Source organism: Pan paniscus, chromosome 14 (genome assembly GCF_029289425.2).
Source record: "Pan paniscus chromosome 14, NHGRI_mPanPan1-v2.0_pri, whole genome shotgun sequence".
Classification (NCBI taxonomy): Eukaryota; Metazoa; Chordata; class Mammalia; order Primates; family Hominidae; genus Pan; species Pan paniscus.
This window is the reverse complement of record NC_073263.2, coordinates 20,763,169-20,787,202: the sequence shown is the minus strand read 5'-3', so window position 1 is coordinate 20,787,202 and position 24,034 is coordinate 20,763,169. Positions and strand designations below refer to the sequence as shown.

General features: G+C 42.4%; 2 protein-coding genes and 1 non-coding gene across 7 annotated transcripts in view; 2 read left to right on the top strand and 1 right to left on the bottom strand.

Annotated features, from left to right (window-relative positions):
• Nucleotides 1-2,862, top strand: part of SKA3 (spindle and kinetochore associated complex subunit 3) — a 34,501-nt gene extending 31,639 nt beyond the window's left edge. Inside the window, exons 8-9 of one of the 2 annotated variants that reach the window (XM_003833027.6) lie at nucleotides 370-488; nucleotides 1,033-2,862. In XM_003833027.6, coding sequence (XP_003833075.2) covers nucleotides 370-488; nucleotide 1,033 — 120 coding nt within the window. In that variant the 3' untranslated portion in view covers nucleotides 1,034-2,862. The remainder of the gene's footprint in view (nucleotides 1-369; nucleotides 489-1,032) is intronic. The other variant, XM_055097156.2, reaches the window with a different exon arrangement.
• Nucleotides 2,863-8,588: 5,726 nt separating this feature from the next.
• On the bottom strand, nucleotides 8,589-17,801 carry SAP18 (Sin3A associated protein 18). Of its 4 annotated transcripts, XM_055097157.2 has the most exons (6): nucleotides 17,757-17,801; nucleotides 17,370-17,520; nucleotides 15,530-15,930; nucleotides 15,216-15,325; nucleotides 9,265-9,387; nucleotides 8,589-9,006 (listed from the first exon to the last, which is right to left on the bottom strand). In XM_055097157.2, the coding sequence occupies exons 3-6, from the start codon at nucleotides 15,656-15,658 to the stop codon at nucleotides 8,850-8,852; spliced, it is 519 nt and encodes a 172-aa protein (XP_054953132.1). In that variant the 5' UTR covers nucleotides 15,659-15,930; nucleotides 17,370-17,520; nucleotides 17,757-17,801; the 3' UTR covers nucleotides 8,589-8,849. The 4 variants fall into 4 exon arrangements, with proteins under 4 accessions (XP_054953132.1, XP_063451758.1, XP_003833072.1 ...); XM_063595688.1 differs by having other exon boundaries at nucleotides 17,370-17,801; XM_003833024.5 differs by lacking the exon at nucleotides 17,370-17,520.
• Nucleotides 16,245-16,316, top strand: LOC112436916 (small nucleolar RNA SNORD27). Its single transcript, XR_003025584.1, has one exon. It is a non-coding gene; the product is annotated as a small nucleolar RNA SNORD27 (small nucleolar RNA).
• Nucleotides 17,802-24,034: the final 6,233 nt, after the last annotated feature.

Genomic DNA, 24,034 nt, shown 5'->3' with positions numbered 1-24,034 from the left:
GTCTCGCTCTGTCTCCTAGGCTGGAGTGCAGTGACATGATCTCAGCTCACTGCAACCTCCGCCTCTGGGGTTCAAGTAATTCTTGACCCTCAGCCTCCTGAGGAGCTGGGATTACAGGTGTGTGCCACCACTCCTAGCTAGTTTTTGTATGTTTAGTAGAGACGAGGTTTTACCTGTTGTCCAGCCTGGTCTCAAACTCCTGACCTCAAGTGATCCACCTGCCTTGGCCTCCCAAAGTGCTGGGACTACAGGCGTGAGCCACCATGCCCGCCCCATAGCTTTTATTGAACATTTTGTAACTTCTTCCAAATTTAGGTTATGTTATTCATATGGCTCGATAAAAAGGAATTTGCTTTTTTTTTTTTTTAGCTTTTATCAAAATACAACTCAAACCTAGCTACTCCAATAGCAATTAAAGCAGTGCCACCCAGTAAAAGGTTCCTTAAACATGGACAGAACATCCGAGATGTCAGCAACAAAGAAAACTGGTGAGTATGTTACCTTTGTAAAGAAAGTTCATGTGTTATTTGAGGAGGACATTTAAAAATTAACATTTGACCATCCTGACCAACATGGTGAAACCTCGTCTCTACTAAAAATACAAAAATTAGCCAGGTGTGGTGGTGCACACCTGTAGTCCCAGCTACTCAGGAGGCTGAGGCAGGAGAATCGCTTGAATCTGGGACGTAGAGGTTGCAGTGAGCCGAGATCATGCCACTGCACTCCAGCCTGGCAACAGAGCGAGACTCCATCTCAAAAAAAAAAAAAAAAAAATTAACATTTGAATATTAGTAAAAATTTTGTTTTTAATTGACATTTGCCAGCTTAAGTTAATAGCCTGTCTCTATCTTTTGATATAGAACTTGTGATCCCTGAATCTCAGATTCCCGAATTATCCAGTTTAATGATATCAGTGGGAATCTATCCTCAATTATTTTATAAGTGTAAAATATATAGCCACAGTATTGTGTCATTTGTCTTAATGGCTTTTAATTTTATTAAATTGATATTTGTTGTTTGTATCTGTTGCAGAAATTCCAGTGGATCTATCCAATACAGAAACTGAACAGAATGAGATGAAAGCCGAGCTGGACCGATTTTACCATTCACATTGCCCTGCCTCTGTCCCCCTTTAAACGTTGACCCATTTTAAAGACAAACATGAACATTAACATCATAATATGCTTTTTATGAAGTTTCAATAAGGTTTAACCTTAGTCTTGTTAACATGTAGCCCAGTCATTCATTCTTTAGTGTTTCATTGATATTAAATTACCCAGCTTAATCAACAGAATGGTTTAAGTAGTACCAGGAAGTAGGACAAGTGATTTTAAAAATATAAAGGTGTTTGCTACTCAGATGAGGCCGCCCCTGACCTTCTGGCCAGAGAGACATTGCTGCCAGCCAGCTCTGCCTTCCCATCATCTCCTTTCAGGACCGTCCCACACCTTCTACTTGCTCAGTGCTTTCTGAAGATGCAGTTGCTGTTTGCAAACAAGAACACCAGTTAAACTACTTAGGAAAAGAGAGAGATTTCCAGGCCTGGGTAACTATATACTGTGACCATTGGAGGTGGAGACAGGTCTCAACAGTTGGAACCAGGAACTCTGCTGTCAGGTTGTGAGTTTTGTTTCTCTTTTCTCCCAGCTTTTCACTGTGTGGGGGTCTTTTCTCTTATGTCAGCTCTTTCTATCACATGGCAGCTGACCTCTCACGCTCCACTCTGCAGCTTGGACACCCAGTAGACCCTGAATTTCACTCTCTCTAAAAGGTTCTGAGGGCTCATCCTGGGCCAGGGGCCCTCCTGTGCGCTGTTAGCTATGGCCACGGGAGCCTCCGGAGCTGCCTGGTAGCTTCAGGTTGACCTGCTTATCAAGCCTACGAGCCTTCTGATTTAAATACAGCTGGAAAGTATTATCTAATTAAGTTCATGATAGTGCTTTTGGAGAACTTGTCAAATTACAGCCAATGAGAAAATAAGGACCTAGCATACTGTGGAAAACCATTAAAAATTTGAGAAGAAACAACAAGTATTATGTCAACTTACTTCAAAGGCGTAGTTTTCGGAATTTGATGCAGTAAAGATTACCCTGTTTTATGATTGTTCCTTGAAAGTCAAATGGGGGACCTGTCCATTGTGCTCTATTAATCTTGTCAGAAAACTGTCACCAAAACAAAACTTGAGTTTGTCCTTGTTCTAGGAGTTACTGGGTAGTTGTAAGTATAATTTTTATTAAATATAATGTAAAATGTTAAGATACTTAGTTTTGTTTTTCAAAGTAAAGCTGTAGTCAGCCTTATGTATGCCATTGACTCTGAAATGTATACCAGCCTTTCACTGTGTACCGTGTGTATATAAATCCACAGAACCGGATGAGCTGCTTAGGGAGGGAATATATTCAAAGTGTACCAAGGACCAAATCCTGGAGTTCTCCCAACTTTAGAGGATGGAAAGGGGCAGAGTAATCTAGCAAAGGAGACTGAGAAGAGGCCAGTGAAGTAGGAAGAAAGTATTTCAAGGAGAGTGATGATTCTGTGAATATTGCTGAGAATTCAAATAAAAAGAGGACTGAGAATTGACTGTTGGGTTTGGCAAAGTCGATGTTATTGACAACATTGATTAATTTTGATGGAGTGCTGGTACTAGAAGTCTGTAGTGGATGGAAGAGAAAACAGCTGAGGAGGTAAAACAGTGGCTTTAGACAGCTCTTTTGAGGAGCTTTGCTAAAGAAGGGAGGCGAGAGAAGGCGTAGTAGCTAGAAGAGGTTATGTAGTGAAGAGGTTTTTTAAAGATGAGTGTATTAGTCTGTTCTCACGCTGCTAATAAAGACATACCCAAGACTGGGTAATTTATAAAGGAAAGAGGTTTAATGGACTCACAGTTCCACATGGCTGGGGAGGCCTCACAATCATGGCAGAAGGCAAAGGGGGAAGCAAGACACGTCTTACATGGTGGCAGCCAAGAGGGTATGTGCAGGGGAACTCCCCTTTATAAAACCATCAGATCTCGTGAGACTTATTCACTATTATGAGAACAGCATAGGAAAGACCCGACCCCGTGATTCGGTTACCTCCCACTGCATCCCTCCCACGACATGTGGGAATTATGGGGGCTACAATTCAGGTGACATTTGGGTGAGGACACAGCCAAACCACATCGATGGGCAATAAAGACTGTTAAGCATTTCTGATTATCTGCAAGGGAGCACCAGTTTAGTGGTGGCCCCTCAGTTTGTCCAAGTCATATTTCCCTAACCCTTACCACCTCCCTCCTATGATCCTAGTTTCTGTTTCTTAGAACTGATGCTTCCAGCTTGTCAAGCTTCAAATATTTGGATCTTTCAAGTGTGCCTTCCCACTGCTCTTAAAATGAAATCCAAGATCCTTATTTTGGCTTACATGGCCCTACGTGATTTGACCCCAGCTTGCTTCTCCTTCCTGCCCCTTGTGCTCCAGCCACACCACCCTCTTCCACTCCTCCGTTCTTCCTGCCCCCGGGCCTCACACAGGCTGCTCTCATCCTGGAATACTTTTTCCCACCCACTGTGCTAACACTCCCTCATCCTTAATTGGTGGACACTTGATGTTTTTGTCTGCCCCCCAACTACTGCCCATAAGAACTTACAGGCCAGCTCCAGGCTCAACCAAGCAACATCACAACTTTTGACCACACTGGTCAAGTCAGGTCAATGAAAGCCCATTCTGGGACTGGGGAAGTACTGGGAAAGAGCAGCACACTTCTGGAGATGCAGAGGTACAGCTGGAGCCGATGGAGAGGTACAGGGAGGGCCGGCCTGTGGAGGAGCCCTCGCAACAGAGTTGAGGTGGTGGTGGAGCTCAAGGATCAGCTGGGCCTGAAGTCAGCTAGCTCTACCATGGACTTTTCTGTTAAATGATGCATAAACTCCTTGCCCTTGAGCCAGCTGGAGTTTTCTGTTACTTCAGACTTTGAGCCCTGGCTAATATGTCTCAGATTAAGTATCATTTTATCAAAGACTTTACCTATCTTCCTGGTTTAAAAGACATCTTTCCCCCTTAGTTCTTTCTCAGCACCTTATTCTCATCCTTCATAGTATTTGGTAGAATTTAATTCTATTTAATAAAATATTTGGGTATACATTTATTTAATATTTGTCTCCCCCACTGGACCACAAAAGTTCAGTGAGGGCAAGGACCTTGTTTGCTTACTTTGTCCATTACCCGAGCACCTAGCAGTTTAAAAGGTTTATTGTGTGAATTAGTGATTACATCAAAGAGTTGAGATCTTACAATGCCAGGGATGGTTCTAAATGCTATACGTTTATTAACATGTGTAATTAACTCTTTGAGGTAGGTATCCAATTTTTCAAATGGGGAAATTGAGGCTTTAATGATTAACTTTCCATGTCCGATTTCCCATCCCAAGTCTTGTTTGTTGCCAAGCCCTACAGAGGCTCCGTCTTTTAACATCTTTCTACCACTACCCAGATTCTTACCTAGATTATTACAGTTCTTTAGAATTATCTGATACTCCTCTTTATCTGGAACTCCTGCCAAAGGTCAGTAGGTGAGTGCTTTACTGATTGTGAGCTCATCGTTTCCTCTTTTGTTCATGCTGTGCACTTTATTGGAATGTAGATCCCACTCCACTTTCAGGAGTTGAACAGGCTTAAATGCCATCTGTAGAAAACCTTTCATTATCCTACCACAGTTTCAGTAGCAGTTCTTTCTTGTGACATTTTTCTGTCCACCTTTTATCAATATTTGCACCTTTTCCTCCTTACTAGACTGTAAGATTTTGAGGAAGGATCTGCATCTGTGTCAAATCTTTGTATTGCCAGGTTCATAGCATCTGGTACATAAAATAGGCACTCATTTAAAATTTTCAAGGATTTTTGAATATCCCTCAGAAGGTTCACTTCATTCTTTGTTTTGTTCTGTTTTGTTTTGTTTTTTGAGCCTCCCTCTGTTGCCCAGGCTGGAGTGCAATAGTGAAATCTTGGCTCACTGCAACCTCTGCCTCCCAGGTTCAAGCGATTCTCCTGCCTCAGCCTCCTGAGTAGCTGGGATTACAGGTGCGTGCCACCACATCTGGCTAGTTTTTGTATTTTTAGTAGAGATGGGGTTTCACCATGTTGGTCAGGCTGGTCTCGAACTCCTGACCTCGTGATCTGCCCACCTCGGCCTCCTCAAGTGCTGGGATTACAGGTGTGAGCCACCGCGCCCAGCCCACTTCATTCTTAAATTGCTCTAATTTCATCAAATTCCGTTTCCTTTTTTTTTTTTTTTTTTTTGAGACGGTGTCTCGCTGTTGCCCAGGCTAGAGTGCAGTGGTGCAATCTCTGCTCACTGCACTTCTGCCTCCCAGGTTCAAGCAATTCTTCCACCTCAGCCTCCCGAGTAGCTGGGATTACAGGCATGTGCCACCATGCCTGGCTAATTTTTGTATTTTTAGTAGAGATGGGGTTTCACTGTGTTGCCCAGGCTGGTTTTGAACTCCTCAGGTCAGCTGCCAACCTCAGCCTCCCAAAGTGCTGAGATTACAGGTGTGAGCCACTGCACCCGGCCAAATCCTGGTTAAATTTTCTTATGAGTTAGTTGTAACTGGGTTGACATAGTACCGTGGGTAGGGCAGGAAATTCTAAACAGCTGAAGGCACAAATTGAAGAGGCTAGAAATACCTTTTTTCTCTTTAAAATAGCTTACCTTTACAGAATATTCACTGCCCACCAGGCTCTCCCCTAATTTCACTGACTCCTCCCAAGTTTTATGAGGTAGGGATATCATTACACCTTCCTATAATAAAGTCTGCATTAACATTCCCAGGCTAAGGACTTTTGCTTATTACAACTACTCTTTAGTATTAAAATTACTTTTATGTTTAGCTTATTTCCCCTAAGGATTTCTTAAGGGGGAGAATCCGTGATTTTGTCTTCACAGAATAGTTGCCTAGTCATGATTAATCCTTTCTAACAGAATAAACATAACTTCCTTCAAGCTTGTGCCATTACAGACTCCAGGAAATTAGTTATTTGCAAAAGCAACCTATATTTAAGTAATAGAAGACAAACCAGAACAGGCAGACATCTGGCTGCTCTTAACACATTCAAAGTGGAAACTATGACCATGTCATTTTTTTTTTTTTTTTGAGAGGCATTTTGAGTTTAAAAACTGAAGAGGTCTACTTTAGATAACCAGGCAAAAATTGCTACTTGTAGGGAATAACATCACTACAAGAATAGTGTGTCAGTGTAGTGTGGGTGGATGCCAGACTATAAGAAACTGAGGATAAAAGAAACTGAGTATGAAAGAACATTATTTCTGGAAATGTTTCAACTAATCCTCTATTTTTGGCTACCTAGGTCCAATGCCCCATTTTTGAGCTGTTAAAGTAGCCCCTCAATCTGGGCCTCATTGTCACCTATAAATAGCAACTGTAGTCACTGTATCTCAGTGTGGTTACATGAGGTAATGCTGGTAAAGTTGTTCCTCAGCACAGTATCAATGTTCCTTACTTAGGGGGTCATGTCTGGATAAACTCATCATGAGTTGAAAATATCCTAAGTCAGAAGTGCCCTTTCTACTTATAAGATGTTCAGTTGGCAGCTGGTTTATTGGGATGTAGCCCCATAATAAGCTGAGGACCGCAGTGAATGGCTTATTGCTTATGTGCCACTGCAAAGCTGAAAAATCTAAAGTTGAACTATCATAACTAACTTGGGAACCATCTGTGTTTGGCACAAGTAAACACTTAAATCATAGTTACAAACTTGATTTAGAGTGTTGCCTTCTATTTCACAAAAACAAGTCTGAAATGTGTTTAATTGAACAAGAAAGAGGTGTATCAAGTTCAGCTCCTTATTATGTTCAACTTTAGAGAATTTTAAACCTAGCCTAATAATGTTTCTTTCTACATTCACACCTGCCCCTCACATGCATACAACCGATACCTAAAACATTACCTGAGTCAGTGATCAGCTGGGCATAACTGTCCCAGTTTTTGTACACCATGAAAAACTAAAAAGACATTATAGGCAATATCATGTACTGTAACACATATCCCAAAGGGAAAACGTTAATTCCAAAATACCTAGGAGCAAATAAGGCAACCAGGGCAGACACTAAAGCACTGAGCAAGACGGTGTCATGATGACTACTTATTTCTATTTTATATGTGGGGAAACAGCTCAGTTATTACTCAAAGCCACACTTACCAAAGCCAGAGGTAAACTAGTACAAAAGTCTTTTGATTCTTAGCATTATATTCAATAAATTCACTAGGTATTCTCTAACTGTACTTTTGGTGGAATATTGAAATCTTTAAAGGAAAAATTCCATGTTGGAACCAAGCAAAGGGTGGAATTTGACAAAGCAGCCCAACCACTTTGGCTTACAAAGTCCTTTATTTAGTTCCTACCCTCTTCATCTGCATAGTAAATCATAGGGTTCCCCGCCACCCCTACCACGAATAGAGGTTAATCATGGCTATTCTCCAAAAAGCTAGGTGCAAATTAACTTTATGGCTCCAGTCTATCTAATCTGAATGAATAAACAACCTAAAGGTTTGGGGTAAACCACAGCACAGAAGAGGCACCAGATCTAGGCTCCAGGCTGGTCTCTGCCATTGCTAACAGGGACACCAATTCCACAGAATCATTAGATTTTAAATGACTGTTTTTGTATGTACCAGATAAAACTAGTGCAATTTTATTGCTGCTAGTACTTTTTTTTTTTTTAATTTTGGGATATACATTTTCAATTGGCTACTGTAACAAACTAAAGGGAATTTACAATACACTGTCATACTGTTCATAAACTTCAAAATGAGAGTAGTGCCATGGAAGAGATCGTTTTAATACCACTTTATGGCCAATGATCAGTATTTATTGTTTCTCATTTGTCAGACACTATTCTAAGCTCTTTTAAAATATTCAGTCTTAACAATCCTATAGGCCGTTATCTCCGTTTTACAAAATAAAGATTGAAATAATTTATCCAAGGTTGCAGTCACTGCTGCAATCAGGACTTCAATGTTCTGCTGCAGTCTTCATCACTGCTTTACTGCCTCTCAGATCAGATGCACGCCACTACCTAGCACACAAGAGGATGTGTGAACACCTCCTACTCCTTCAACCTGACCTTGTCCTTGGCTCTTCTCCCTCGGTCTTAAGAGTCCTCCTTCACCCCTCCCTCCATTTGCAGATCTCCAGGGTTAAACCTTTCTACCTCTACCGAAACCCTTGTTTCCTCTGAACTGGTTCCAGCCTTTAAAATGCCGTATTCCCCACGTTAAAAACTTAAGTGCTCATTGTGTTGCCTGTTCTTTAACCTTTTATGTCATGGTACCCTGATCAAGGCGGGGCAATCTCGTCCAACACAGCTTCTTCAACTTGCCGCAGCTTATACGATTCCAAACTGCCTCTGCTGCCACTTGAGCTCACTCTCATGTGTCCTTTCCAACTGCATACAGCAGTCTACACCACAAACTCATGTTTGATTTCATACAATCCCGTGGCTTTCTTGTTCTGCCCCTTTGGGCTTAACCATACGCTCCTCCACTACTTAGTATAAACCCTGTTCCCAGGCCTCCATTAACTTTCACACTCAGGCTGATTACACACATATATTTAACAGTACAGTTTTACACAGAATGCTAAGAGCACTTTTCTTCATATTTTACAGAAGGGCTTGAAACATACAGACTATTAGTAATCATACAATAGCACATCCAAATCTAATTCCTAAATAGATGATGCATTATAATTTGTTTAGAATTTAAAGGCTTAATGGCAATAATCAGGGGAGGAACAAGAGTATGTTTATTTTACATAACTGACGGAAAAATAAATTCAAGAAATAGTAAATAGAATTTAATATGGTCTCATGCGCCCTGAAGGAGGTGGTGCCCGATTTGGAGGGGTAATTGCTATGTCCAAGTAATCTCCTATCTGGAACTTCTGCGACTGCAGGGTCATGGAATCATCAGTCCCCTTTCTGCCAGACATGGTGCTGCCAATCTCCTTAACTCTGTAAGACAGAAAATCAACTGTTAATGGATCCACATCAATGAAACCCAGTATGTACTACAAAGTGAATATGGCACTGGATTTTCTCCATCATTTTATAACACAGTTCCAAAATTTAACTACTTTATTAAGCCAAACCACGTATTAATATAAACCCATATTCTCCCACTAACAAGATTCATTGAAGGAGTTATCTGTATGAGTTAAAACATACTAAAAACAAAGAGATTACAGGACTTAAAAATGAGAAGTTACCTACCGATAGCCAGGTCTTTTAACATCTGTAAAAACGATTGCAAAATTGAAGTGAGTGCCCTTCTTTCTAGCTTCTGGGTAGACTTCTTTTACTAAGCTTGTCAGTTCTTTCAAGGTTGCATCCATCCTGGATTTTTTTTAAAAAAGACATTTACATTTGCTTAATCAGCAATAATATTAAAAGGGATACTGACAATGAGTTAATTACATATATCTGAGTTGTGATTTACATTAGAAACTGCCAGGGTCATATACTAGAGATTAATTTTAAAGCAGCTAAAAATACTATTTGCCTCCAAAATCTCCATGTACCAGCCTTACTGCTGGAAATTTCAATTAATTAGACTCTTAGTGCTAAAAGGGACTTCAGAGATTCTATATGCTATCTTCTGTTGCTACACAACACCTTATGGCCTAGTGATTTACCTAAGAGTAACTAGTCCAAATAAATCCAAATATGCAAAATAGATGTATCCCATTAGTTCTAAGACATGTACCCTTCCACATTTTAGCATCTCTGAAATTGGAATGTATCTTAGAATCAATGTACTAGGAAAGCATTTTCATACTGACGTTTTGTTTTTGAGACGGTCTCGCTCTGTCGCCCAGGCTAGAGTGCAGTGGCATGACCTCAGCTCACTGCAACCTCCACCTCCCAGGTTCAAGCAATTCTCCTGCCTCAGCCTCCTGAGTAGCTGGGATTACAGACGCCCACCACCACGCCCAGGTAATTTTTCTATTTTTAGTAGAGACAGGGTTTCACCATGTTGGCCATGCTGGTCTCGAACTCCTGACTTCAAGTGATCCACCTATCTTAGCCTCCCAAAGTGCTGGGATTGATTACAAGCGTGAGCCACTGCGCCCAGCCAGATGTGTTTCTTCTTTCTTAGATAGAATCTTAAGTTTTACAACAGATAAGAGTCCTAGAGCCAATGAAATATACAAAATTTTTTTACGATGAAGCACAGGCTCTTGTCACAATAGTTTCTTACCCTGCAAATATTGATTTGAATGCAACTTTCATATAGTCCCCTGAGCTAATAGAGAACAATCTGAAAAAATATTTTAAAATGTAAGCATCTTAGAAATAACCTAGTATACATTTTTTTGCCAGGTGCGGTGGCTCATGCCTGTAATCCCAGCACTTTGGGAGGCCAAGGCGGGTGGATCACCTGAGGCCAGGAGCTCAAGTTCGAGAGCAGCCTGGCCAACATGGTGAAACCCCGTTTCTACTAAAAATCCAAAAATTAGCCAGGCGTTGTGGCACACATCTGTAGCCTATAATCCCAGCTACTCGAGAGGCTGAGACAAGAGAATCGCTTGACCTGGGAGGCGGAGGCTGCAGTGAGCCAAGACTGTGCCACTGTGCTCCATCCTGGATGACAGACTGAGACTCTGTCTCAAAAACAAAAAAACCTGAGGTCACATTGGTTTATCTGTCTCAGAGGTGACCTTTTTTTAACCTGATATTTTGATGTTAACTATTCTGTATCAATTATAGGTTTAGTATCCCTTACCCAAAATACATGGGACTAGAAGTGTTTTGGGTTTTTTCAAATTTTAGAATTTTTGCATATACGTAAGATATCTTGGGGTTGTGACCCAAGTTTAAATAAGAAACTCATTTATGTTTCAAACATACCTTATACACAGCTGGAATATAATTTTATACATCATTTTAAGTAATTTTGTGCATGAAAGGAAGTTTGGTGCACGCCTGTAATCCCAGCTACTCAGGAGGCTGAGGCAGGAAAATCGCTTATACCTGGGAGGCAGAGGTTGCAGTGAGCCGAGATCGTGCCACTGCACTCCAGCCTGGATGACAGAGCAAGACTCTGTCTCAAAAAAAAAAAAAAAAAAAAAAAGGAAGAAGTTTGTGTCAAGAACTTATGTGTGCAATTTTCCACCGGTGTCACGTCAGCTCTCAAAGTTTCAGATTTTGTGGCATTTCAGATTTTGGACTTGCGATGCTCAATCTATATTCTGATACACAGTACATACTTATGATGATATATACCAGAAAGAGTTTTTTCCTTTCTAAAAATATTTTCAATATTGTCTTGCTCTTAATTAATTTGGGGGATTTATATCACACCTTTTATCAGTTCTGACAGTGTGAAACCTACACAAGCTTCCCACCTTCTAAGGACTGTCTTTCCAGACCAACAATTGGAGTGCCAAGTGTTGCTTTTTCATCACTAGTCAGAAGCTTGAGGACAGGGTGGGGTTCAGTACTTGTGTCAGCTTGACGAAGCTACAGTCCCCAGATATTCAACCAAACACTAACCTAGGTATTGCTGTGAGATATTTTATAGATGTGACTAAAGTCAACGACCAATTGACCTTAAATTCAGAGGTCTATCCTATATAATCTGGGGAGGCCTGATTCTATTAGTTGAAAGGCCCTAAGAGCAGCCTTTCCTTCCAGAGAACCTGCCCTACAGATTTGACAGTTAGGGGCCTAGACAGCCCCCACAATCACGTAAGCCAAATTCTTTGCAATAAAGCTCCTTTTTTTTTTTTTTTTTTTTTTTTTTTTGAGATGGAGTCTCGCTCTGTCGCCCAGGCTGGAGTGCAGTGGTGCTGATCTCGGCTCACTACAACCTCTGCCACCTGGGTTCAAGCAATTCTCCTGCCTCAGCCTCCCAAGTAGTTGGGATTACAGGCACCCGCCACCATGCCTGGCTAATTTTTGTATTTTTAGCAGAGACGGGGTTTCACCATGTTGGCCAGGCTGGTCTCCAACTCCTGACCTCATGACCTGCCCACCTCGGCCTCCCAAAGTGCTGGGATTACAGGCGTGAGCCACCGCGCCCAGCAGAAATAAATCTCTTAACACATCTCTCCCAATTCTGTTTTTCTGGCTGAGCCCTGATTGACTTCGGTGAACACAGCCTGCCTCTACTGGGCTCTTCTGGACTTCCATTCCTGTTTCCATAACTTATCTTGGGACTGCCTATTTAACCCCACAGTCTACTTCTCCAAATTGAGAATTTCCAGTATATGTTAACTAATTTTCCCTCATTACTATTTCTGGGAGTGAGGGCAGGCCTTTGTGTTACCCCCATACCAATCATCCAGTCTTTCGGAATCTTTTCTTTGGCCACCATTTTGAGATATAACTTAAAGTTGTTCCTTCTTTGTTTGGTTGCAATTTATGGATGGTATAATTTAGGACAGGATTTTTTTGGTAATTTTTTTTCTTGATTCAGAGTGGAAGGTCTGTGGAACAACCTCACCCTGCCATTTTAACCCTAAAAATCACTCTATTGATCCGCTTTCCCTGATAAAAGGACTTACTACAGGGAGGAGCAGTACCTTCTTGACTTTATACCCTCAGGATCTAAGCACACACAGCACCTGGCAAATAGGAACTCTTGTTGGAAGAAACATACACTTTAATTTCTGAAGAGATTTTCATCAAGCCATTATTCAACAGTTCTTCCATATAAGCTAAATCAACCTTCCTAGAACACTTACCCTTGAGTGATGCTTAAGTACAGGTATCATACTACTACATAAATTTAACAAGCACCTCCAAATAAGACAAGTAAGGTCCCAATCTTCAAGGGATTAGCTCTAGTGTACAGGGCTTAAATAGTTTAAAATTATACATCTTTTGGGGAATATAAAATAGTGCAGCTGCTGTGAAAAAGTTTGGTGGTTCCTCAAAAATTAAATAAAGTTAACATATGACCCAGTAATCCCCTCCTAGGTACATACCCAAAAGAACTGAAAGCAGCGACACAAACACATTTGTATGCCAATGTTCACAGCAGCATTATTCACAATGGCAAAAAAGGTGAAACAACCCAAGTGTCCATCAATACATGAGTACATATGTGATGCACACATGCAATGAAATATGATTCAGCCTTGACAAGGCTAAATGGATGCTACAACATTAACCCTAAAAACACCATGAAATAAGCCAGTCACAAAATGACGAATACTGTAATGAGTTCACTGAAATGAAATATGCAGAATAGGCAAATTCATATACAGACAGATAATACATTAGAGGCTACCAGGGGATGGGGCAGGGGAGGAATGGGAAATTATTAATAGGCACAGAGTGTCCTTAAAAGGGTACCGGCACACTGGGCATGGTGGTGTGTGCCTGTAGTCCCAGCTGCTTGAGCCAAGGAGCTCAAATCCAGCTTGGGGAACAGAGCAAGACTCCGTCTCTTTAAAAATTAAAAAAAGGCAGGATGGGGTACAGGGTTTCTGTTGGAGGGAGGGATAAAAACTTATAGAAACAGTGGTTGCACAACAATTTGAATGCTATTAATGCCACCAAATTGTACACTTAGAAATGGTTAATGACCAGGTGCGGTGGCTCACGCCTGTAAACCTACCACTTTGGGAGGCCAAGGTGGGTGGATCACTTGAGGTCAGGAGTTCGAGACCAGCCTGGCCAACATGGTGAAACCCTGTCTCTACTAAAAATACAAAAATTAGCCAGGCGTGGTGGCAGGCACCTGTAATCCCAGCTACTGAGGAGGCTGAGGTGTGAGAATCGCTTGAACCCGGGAGGCAGAGGTTGCAGTGAGCTGAGATCGCGCCACTGCACTCCAGCCTGGGTGACAGAGTGAGACTCAAAAAATAAAAATAAATGGTTAACACGGCAAATTTTGTTATATAGGCACACACATATATATTTTGAGACGGAGTCTCGCTCTGTCGCCCAGGCTGGAGTACAGTGGCTCAATCTCAGCTCACTGCAACTTCCACTTCCCAGGTTCAAGCGATCCTCCTGCCTCAGTCTCCCAATTAGCTGGGATTACAATTCTGCGCCACCACACCTGGCTAATTTTTGCATTTTTAGTAGAGACAGGGTTTCATCACGCTGGCCAGACTGGTCTCGAACTCCTGACCTCAAGTGATCCGCCAGCCTCAGCCTCCCAAAGTGCTGGGATTACAGGCATAAGCCACCGTGCCTGGCTTGTTATATATCTTTTCATCACAATAAAAAATTTATTTTAGGCTGGGCGCGGTAGCTCACACCTTAATCCCAGCACTTTGGGAGGCTGAGGCAAGCAGATCACTTCAGGTCAAGAGTTCGAGACCAGCCTGGTCAATACGGTGAAACCCCATCTCTACTAAAAATACAAAAATTAGCCAGGCGTGGTGGTGGGCATCTGTAATCCCAGCTACTTGGGAGGCTGAGTCAGAAGAATCAATTGAATCCAGGAGGTGGAGGTTGCAGTGAGCCGAGATGGCACCACTGCACTCCGGCCTGGGCAACAGAGCAAGACTCTGTCTCAAAAATATATAGAGAGAGTATATACATATATTTTTCAATTACACACCTTTTACTTATACTAAAAAGCCATTATGGTGTCAATCCAAGGAGTTACGTGCAGCGCTAAAGACAAGCCTGCAGTAGTTTGTAGGGAGGTACACCCAAGAGATAAACATTCAGGAACCATCTTCACTAAACACATATCAAAAGCTTTTCCATTAACCCTTAGAGAAGAAATAACTCGGGTTTTGGTAGTTTATTTTTCACTTTTGGTGCTTTGGTACCTAAGGCTTAATATTATGTGGAAATGCTCTTTGAGAATAACAAATACCACTCGACAGCATCACTCTCCCTTACCATGTTGTCCTAGGGCAATTTATTTGACTATGAGTCCCTTTAGGGTAGATACAACAACTTAATTATCTACCTATCACTTTTGTACCTAGCAGCCATAACAGTGATAGCAATCTTGGGTCTGTCCATTCTTAACCGCCCAAAAGTTGCAACATTAATCACAAAAGCGTTACAATACGGGCAAATCTCCTTTCACCTAACAACAAAAACTTCTAACTTCCTGAAAGCTGAGTCCGAAGGCCCCAAGTGGAGAAATGAAATTGAAATCAAGGAGAGTAACTCTACACTGGCAAAGGCAATTAACTGTTGTTCCAGGTTCCCGGCCCGGGTCCCTGAGGCCACCCCGCCCTCCTCACCAAGTGTAGATCTGCAACTCGCTGGACGGTACATTTCCCCGGGAGAACTCGTCCATTCGGTGGTGGCGGCCGTTATTGGTGGTGAAGACCCGTAGCAACAGTGGGCATGTCTGAGGGAGAGAGAAAACGGAAGGGCAGAAGTTAAAAACACCAGCTGCGAACCCGGAGCTCATCTCTCTTCCCGAGGCGTTGCGGCCTCCGAGCCGCCCCGAGACCAAAAACACCATCTCCTCCCGCACACAGGCCGCGCCTCTGCACCCTGCGGGGCTCATCCCCAACCTCTTCCCGGACCCCAAAGCGGAGGGGGCCTTCACCTTCTCGCGGTCGATCGGTTTCTCTGGCTCCTTCTTAATTTCCTCCTGGGTAACGCGCGACTCCACCGCCATCTTCCTCCTACGGCCTGCGAGACGCTCGCCCTGACCTCCGACCCCTGCAGCGAGCATGAGCACTAAGTCGCGAGGAGAAGCTCGACACTTTATAGTCGGCCAGGGGCTGGGCGGGGCGTCTCCTGGCGCAGGCGCACTTCCGTGCGTGGTGTGCGAGCCGGGGCGCGCCTGCGTGTTGCGACTTCGGGAAAAGGCGGGTGCTGGAGTCCGCGGGGAGGAGGTGCTTAGCGTCCGTCGCCTAGCAATTGGTTGTCAGGATGTTTTTTTCCCTTGAGTATTCACAGGCGACGTAAGCTTAAGGTGGCGTTTTCATGCGTAATGACGAAAACCTTATTGGACACAAAACGTTCCTTTATTAGCAAAATATAGATCTTTCTGATGAAAGAACAGGCCCGCGATACCCGCCCCTGAGGTAAGCCGGAAGACAGGCCGCCAGCGTAGGTGGTCATGGAGCGATCCTTCCAGCCACACACAGTTCGGGTGGCTTAGAGACCTGAACGAGTACAGCAAATCCAGAACTTGTAGGAAATAACGTTCTAGAATATCTTCAGGACCTATGGGTGGCAATATATGATACAAAAACAACTAACTTGAAGCAATTGATTTGACTGGGTTACGACAAAAATAACCTCCAAAATACATAACTCCATGATGAACCCAAAATGCCAAGTATATGACTGAACTTACAAGTGATACCATCTTACGACTGAAGAGTGGGAAAAAAAATACATCATAAGAGAGAAGCCACACAGTAGAAATTTGTTACACATATGATTGACAAAGGCAATTATCCAGAATATATAGGATCTAAACAGACAACCCAATCGAAAAATGGATAAAATTACTGAACAGGTGCTTTGGCAATGACAAAATCCAGATAGTCAACAAACATGTAAGGTGCGCAAGCGCATTACAAATCAGGGAAATACATTAAAACCACGATTAGTTTCAATTGATTGGTTTTTAAACCACACCCACTAGATTGGCAAAAATTAGGAACTCTGACCGGGCGTGGTGGTGGCTCACGCCTGTAATCTCAGCATTTTGGGAGGCGGAGGCAGGCGGATTATTTGACCTCCTGACTTCCGACTTGAGGCCAGGAGTTTGAGACAAGCCTGGCCAACACGATGAGACCCCGTCTCCACTAAAAATACAAAAAAAAAATTAGCCGAGAGTGGTGGCAGGCGCCTGTGATTCCACCTACTGTGAAGGCAGAGGCAGGAGAATTGCCTGAATCCGGGAGGCGGAGGTTACAGGTTCCAGTGAGTGGAGATCATGCCACTGCAGTCCAGCAACCTAGATGACAGAGTGAGACTCCGTCTCAAAAAAAAAAAAAAAAAAAAAAAAAAAAAAAAATACCGCCGGTCACAGTGGCTTACCCCAGTAATCCCAGCACTTTGGGAGGTCAAGACGGGTGGATCACTTGAAGTCAGGAGTCCGAGACCAGCCTAACCAACATGGTGAAGCCCCGTCTCTACTAAAAATGCAAAATTAGCCACTCGTGGTGTCACAAGCCTGTAATCCCAGCTACTTGGGAGGCTGAGGCAGGAGAATCGCTTGAACCCGGAGGTGGAGGCTGCAGTGAGCCAAGATCACGCCATTGTACTCCAGTCTGGGCAACAAGAGCAAAACTGCAAAATGCCGTCTTAAAACAAACAAAAAATTTAGGAACTCCGACAGTAGCAAGTGTTTGTAGGCTACTGAGAATTCTCATATACTGCTGGTAAGAATGTAAACTGGAACACCTGCTTTAGAAAGTAGTACTTACCCTAGAGAAAATATTGCTCAAGTGTATCCAGAGACGTTACAAGAATGTTCTTAGCTATATTGTTCATGAGAACAAAAAGCTGGAAACAGCCCAAGTGTCCATCAACAGTAGGACAGTTCAGTGAATTGTGGTGTACTAGACAGCAATAAAACTACCAATAAACAATGTGAGTACTATAAAGCAACACAAATTTACAAACTACAGTCATATGAAACAATGGGAATCTCACAAACATGATGGTGAATACAAGAAACCAAAGACAAAATTGTATTTACTGTATGAATTCATTTTCAAAACATTCAAAAGCAGGCAATACTAAAATATATTGTTCAAGAGAATTCCCAGGTGACAAAATTATAAAGAAAATGGAGAAGTAATTATAATTACCAGAAAAGTCTGAGTAGTAATGACCTCTGAGTATAGAAGGGAATTGTAACAAGGGAGGGGCAAATGGAATACTTCTAGAATGTTGGCAGCATTCCATTTTTTTTTAACCTAGGTGGTGGATACATAGCTGTTTTAATTAAAATTACTTTTTTTTTTTGAGACAGAGTCTCGCTCTGTCATCAGGCTGGAGTGCAGTGCAGTGGCACAATCTCGGCTCACTGCAACCTCCATCTCATGAGTTCAAGCAGTTCTCTGCCTCAGCCTCCCCAGTAGCTGGGATTACAGGCACCCGCCACCATGCCCAGCTAATTTTTTTGAATTTTTAGTGGAGACGGGGTTTCACCATCTTGGCCAGGCTGGTATTGAACTCCTGACCTCGTGATCCACCCGCCTCAGCCTCCCAAAGTGCTGGGATTACAGGCATGAGCCACCACACCCGGACTGAATTAAAATTACTCTTTAAAGAGTACATTTATGTTATTATTATTGAGATGGTCTTGCTCTGTCACCCAGGCTGGAGTCCAGTGATGCAATCATGACTCACTGCAGCCTTGACTTCCCGGCTCCAGCGATCCTCCCACCTCAGCCTCCTGGGTAGCTGGGACCGTGTAGCCGGGAACACAGGCGCAAGCCACCATGACGGGCTAATTTTTGTAGAGATAGGACTTCACCATTTTGGCCAGGCTGGTCTCGAACTCCTGACCTCAAGCTATCCACCCTCCTCAGCCTCCCAAACTGCTGGGATTATAGGCACGAGCCACTGTACTCAACCCCATTTATTTTTTATGCACCCCTTTGTACTAATGCTATACCTTGCTATTTTAAAAATACATAATTCAGTAGAAAAAATGACAAAAGACATGGATGGGCCAGGCACGGTGGCTCACGCCTGTAATCTCAGCACTTTGGGAGGCTGAGATGGGTAGATAGCTTGAGGTCAGGAGTTCGAGACCAGCCTGGCCAGCATGGCGAAACCCTCTCTACTAAAAATACAAAAATTAGCTGGGCGTGGTGGCAGGTGCCTGTAATCCCAGCTACTCTGGAGGCTGAGGCAGGAGAATCGCTTGAACCTGGGAGGCGGAGGTTGCAGTGAGAGCCTTAGCAACAGAGCTATACACCGTCTCAAAACAAAATGAAACAAAAAAATAATGGACATTTCATAGAAGATTAAATAAAGGTAAACATATGAAGATACCCGACCTCAAGAATAGTCATAAAAATGCAAAGTTAAACACAGATAACATTTCACTCTACTAGATTAAACAAAATGTGAAAGTCAGACAACTAAGTACTCACAAGGATATGGAGAAAAGGGAATTCTTACAGATTGCTCTCATCCACTTTAGAAAACTGATTGGCATCACCTAGAAAGATTCAATATGTGTACACCTTAAGACTCAGCTATTCTGGCTGGGCGTGGTGGCTCACGCCTGTAATCCCAACACTGTGGGAAGCCGAGGTGGGCGGATCACCTGAGGTTGGGAGTTCAAGACCAGCCTGACCAACATGGAGAAACCCCATCTCTACTAAAAATACAAAATTAGCCAGGAATGATGGTGCATGCCTGTAATCCCAGCTACTTGGGAGGCTGAGGCAGGAGAATCGCTTGAATCTGGGAGGTGGAGGTTGCAGTGAGCCCAGATTGCACCATTGCACTCCAGCCTGGGCAATGAGAGCGAAACTCCATCTCAAGACAAAAAAAAGACTCAGCTATTCTATGCCTTATGTGTAACTCAGAAAAACTGTTGGCCATGAGCACAAGGCAGCAGTTTAAATAATATTATAATGTGTTTAGTCATAATAAGTAGAAACAATTCAACTGCCTACCTAGAGTATATTCATAAAATGAAATACTATAAAGACTTGAAAGTAAATAAATGAACCAGTATTCTTTTTTTTAATTTTATTTATTTTTTTATTATTTTTATTTTTTTGAGATGGCGTCTCGCTCTGTCGCCAGGCTGGAGTGCAGTGGTGCAATCTCAGCTCACTGCAATCTCCGCCTTCCAGGTTCAAGAAATTCTCCTGCCTCAGCCTCCTGAGTAGCTGGGATTACAGGCGCGCACCACCATGCCTGTTGTGGGAAGTCAGGAACCCCGAATGGAGGGACCGGCTGAAGCCATGGCAGAAGAACGTGGATTGTGAAGATTTCATGGACATTTATTAGTTCCCCAAATTAATACTTTTATAATTTCTTACACCTGTCTTTACTGCAGTCTCTGAACATAAATTGTGAAGATTTCATGGATACTTATCACTTCCCCAATCAATACCCTTGTGATTTCCTATGCCTGTCTTTAATCTCTTAATCCCATCATCTTTGTAAGCTGAGGAGGATGTATGTCACCTGAGGACCCTGTGATGATTGCGTTGACTGCACAAATTGTTTGTAGAGCATGTGTGTTTGAACAATATGAAATCTGGGCACCTTGAAAAAAGAACAGGATAACAGCAATGTTCAGGGAACAAGAGAGATAACCTTAAACTCTGACCGCAGGTGAGCCGGGCGGAACAGAGCCATATTTCTCTTCTTTCAAAAGCAAATGGGAGAAATATCACTGAATTCTTTTTCTCAGCAAGGAACATCCCGAGAAAGAGAATGCGTCCCTGAGGGTAGGCCTCTAAAATGGCTGCTTCGGGGTGCGGCTGTCTTTTATGGTTGAGCTGTAGGGATGAAATAAGCCCCAGTCTCCCGTAGTGCTCCCAGGCTTATTAGGAGGAGGAAATTCTCACCTAATAAATTTTGGTCAGACCGGTTGTCTGCTCTCAAACCCTGTCTCCTGATAAGATGTTATCAATGACAATGCGTGCCTGAAACTTCATTAGCAAGTTTAATTTCGCCCCAGTCCTGTGGTCCTGTGATCTCGCCCTGCCTCCATTTGCCTTGTGATATCTTATTACCTTGGGAAGCATGTGATCTCTGTGACCCACACCCTATTCGTACACTCCCTCCCCTTTTGAAAATCACTAATAAAAACTTGCTGATTTTGTGGCTCAGGGGGCATCACGGAAGCTGCTGACATGTGATGTCTCCCCCAGATGCCCAGCTTTAAAATTTCTCTGTTTTGTACTCTGTCCCTTTATTTCTCAGACTAGCCAACCCTTAGGGAAAATAGAAAAGAACCTACGTGAAATATCGGGGGTGAATTTCGGCCCGATATCTGGCTGAATTTTCCCCCGATACATGCCCAGCTAATTTGTGTATCTTTAGTAGAGACGGCGTGTCACCATGTTGGCCAGGATGGTCTCAGTCTCCTGACCTCGTGATCCGCTCACCTCAGCCCCCCAAAGTGCTGGGATTACAGGCGTGAGCCACCATGCCCAGCCTTCTTTTTTTAAAAAGTAGAAGAAGCAAGTCACAGAACACATACAATAGGGTTCAATTTATGCAGTTTATTCAATTTGGGGGGAAAATAGGAACCCCTCACCTAAAAATACTGTTTAGGGAAACAAACATGAGTAGTAAAACTATAAAGAGAATCAGGGGGAAATAAACACTAAATTCAGTTTAGTGTTACCTCTGAGGGTAAGCTTGGGTGATGCAATTTATGAAGGGCATCCACGGCTTCTAAGATACTGGTAATATACTCTTTCTCACTAGGAGGAGTGTGTTTTTTATTCTTTACATTGTAGCTGTACATCTTAGAAACTCTTTTGTATGTGTGATTTAGATTACTCTTTTAAAACAGTTATTTACTTACTTACTTTTGAGACAGGGTCTGGCTCCGCTGCCCAGGCTGGAATGCATTGGTATAATCTCAATCTCAGCTCACTGCAGCCTCCGCCTCCTGGACTCAAGCAATCCTCCCACCTCAGCCTCCCATGTGGCTGGGACCACAGGCCACACCACCATGCCTGGCTAATGTTTTCTAGAAACGGGGTTTTGCCATGTTGCCTAACTTGTCTCAAACTCCTGGGCTCGGCAGGGTGTGGTGGCTCACGCCTATAATCCCAGCATTTTGGGAGGCTGAGGCGGGCAGATCATGAGGTCAGGAGATCGAGACAATCTTGGCTAACACAGTGAAACCCCATCTCTACTAAAAATACAAAAAATTAGCTGGGTGTGATAGTGGGCACTTATAGTCCCGGCTACTCGGGAGGCTTAGGTGGGACTCGGTCTAAAAAAAAAAAAAAAAAAAAAAAAATTCCTGGCCTCAAGCAATTCACCGCCTTGGCCTCCCAAAGTGCTGAGGTTACAAGTGTGACTAACCACACCCAGCCATAAAAAATTTATTTTTTCATTGTGCCTAGAATAGGCATGCATGCAGAGTTGCATGCAGGCAATGTTTGTTTTTTCAAAAAGATATTTAAATTTTCTCCCCAGTTCTATGATTCTAGTATATCTTTTTTAAAAATTTTATTTTTCTGAATAAAGAAGAATTCTAGGATGATTCTAGTATTATATCTTTTTCAAAACCTCCATAATATAATAATGCAGACACATGAGGGCACTCTAATCAATCCATTAAAGGGAAAACATTGAAACTATGAAAATGAAGAACTTCACAACCTTTTATTGGTGATACTGGGGAGGGTTAATTTCTTAGATATAAGCTCTCATTTTGGGACCTTTCCAAATAACCAGCTCTCATCAAAATGAAACTTTCCGACATCTTGAGGCAGTAGAAGTGCAGCTATATTTTAGAATACTTGGAATACTTTTTCAGCAGCCCTCATTCTACCTACATGGACTTGTAAAACCAGCTCTGAGTTGCTCCTGAAATTGTAATATTTAAGGGTATGCATCTTTCCTTTCTTTTTAGAATTTACGTGGACAAGTATTACACTTCTAAGTAATACACCCAAGGGAATTGAAAGCAGGGACTCAGGTATTTGTGCACTAGTGTTCATAGCAGTATTATTCACAGTAGCCAAAAGGTAGAAACAATCTGAATGTCCATCAACAGATGGAAAGATACACATAGAATGGAATATTCAGCTTTCAAAAGGAATAAAATTCTGACACGTTACAACGTGGGTGAACCTAGAAAACATTATGCTAAGTGAAATAAGCCAGACACAAAAGAACAAACATTGTGTGATTTCATTTATAAGAGGCACATAGAATGAACAGGCAAATTCATAGGCAGAAAGTAAAAGAGAGGCTGCCAGGGGCTGGTGGATACGTGGGGACTGGGAAGTTATTGCTTAATGGGTACAGAGTTTCTTTTTGAGATGAGATGATGAAAAAATTCTGGATATGGATGGTGGGGATGGTTGCACAACATAGTGAACATACTTCAAGTCACTGAATTGTACACCAAAAAATTGTTAAAATAATAACATTTATGTTACATAAATTTTATCATAATTTTAAAAATTAAAAAAAGTGAACATCTGAAGTATGTGAAAAATAAGTCATCAGACTCTCTCCACTCTTCTTTTTCTACTCTCTCTCTTTTGTGTGTCCTAGCATTATGAATTTAGGAAAAGGCAGATTCTCCGAATTAAAATCAGAAATATGTAATGAGGAGTTCTAAAAAATATGCCTCGGTCAATCACTGCAACTCCATGGCATTCTCTGCTGTTAATATGAAGAAGAATGACCTTTTAATGGCAGGGAAATAAGTGAACACTACACAAAATGTGTTTCTGGAGAAGATTTAATGAAATGTATTATTCATAGAACTTTCTGGTTGTTTATAAAAGTTGTGGATTATAAATTTGAATCTCTAGGGGATTATTAATGCTTTTCAAATTCCTCTCATGACACTCTTTCCTTCAGGTGTATCTGTAGGCGACACGGGATACAGCAATTATAAGCACAATATTTACTGGGCTCTGTTTCCCAAAGGGTTGTATGTGAACAGTATCAGTAAAGCATCTACTTGTTACCAAGAGTAAAGGCTGGGCACAAAGGCTCACACCTGTAATCCCAGCACTTTGGGAGGCTGAGGCAGGAATATCGCTTCAGTCCAGGAGTTCAAGACCAGCCTGAGCAACATTATCAAGACCCCTGTCTCTTAAAAAAAAAAAAAAATTAGCTGTGGTGGCACGTGCCTGTAGTCCCAGGTACTCAGGAAGCTGGAGGTGGGAGGTTTGTATGAGCCCAGGAGATCAAGGCTGCAGTGAGCCGTGATTGTGTAACTGTACAACTCTGTTGTTTAGACAACAGAGTGAGACCCTGTCTCAAAAAAGGAGTCGAAAAAATATATAAATTTCCATAACAATCCTAGAAGAATTAAACTTACAGATAGTACAATTACTACTTAGACTATCCATTTCTTTTCTCTCTTTCGGTTTTTGAGACAGAGTCTCACTCTCTTGCCCAGGCTGGA

What these genes read in the sequence shown, in the direction of transcription:
- SAP18 (XM_063595688.1), bottom strand. Translation starts at nt 15,658, where the DNA reads ATGCTCGCTGCAGGGGTCGGAGGTCAGGGCGAGCGTCTCGCAGGCCGT. An exon ending in GAGTTGCAGATCTACACTTG is followed by an intron (nt 9,388 to 15,215) that starts GTGAGGAGGGCG and finishes AAAAAAATCCAG; the next exon opens with GATGGATGCAACCTTGAAAG. An exon ending in GTTAAAAGACCTGGCTATCG is followed by an intron (nt 9,007 to 9,264) that starts GTAGGTAACTTC and finishes TCTGTCTTACAG; the next exon opens with AGTTAAGGAGATTGGCAGCA.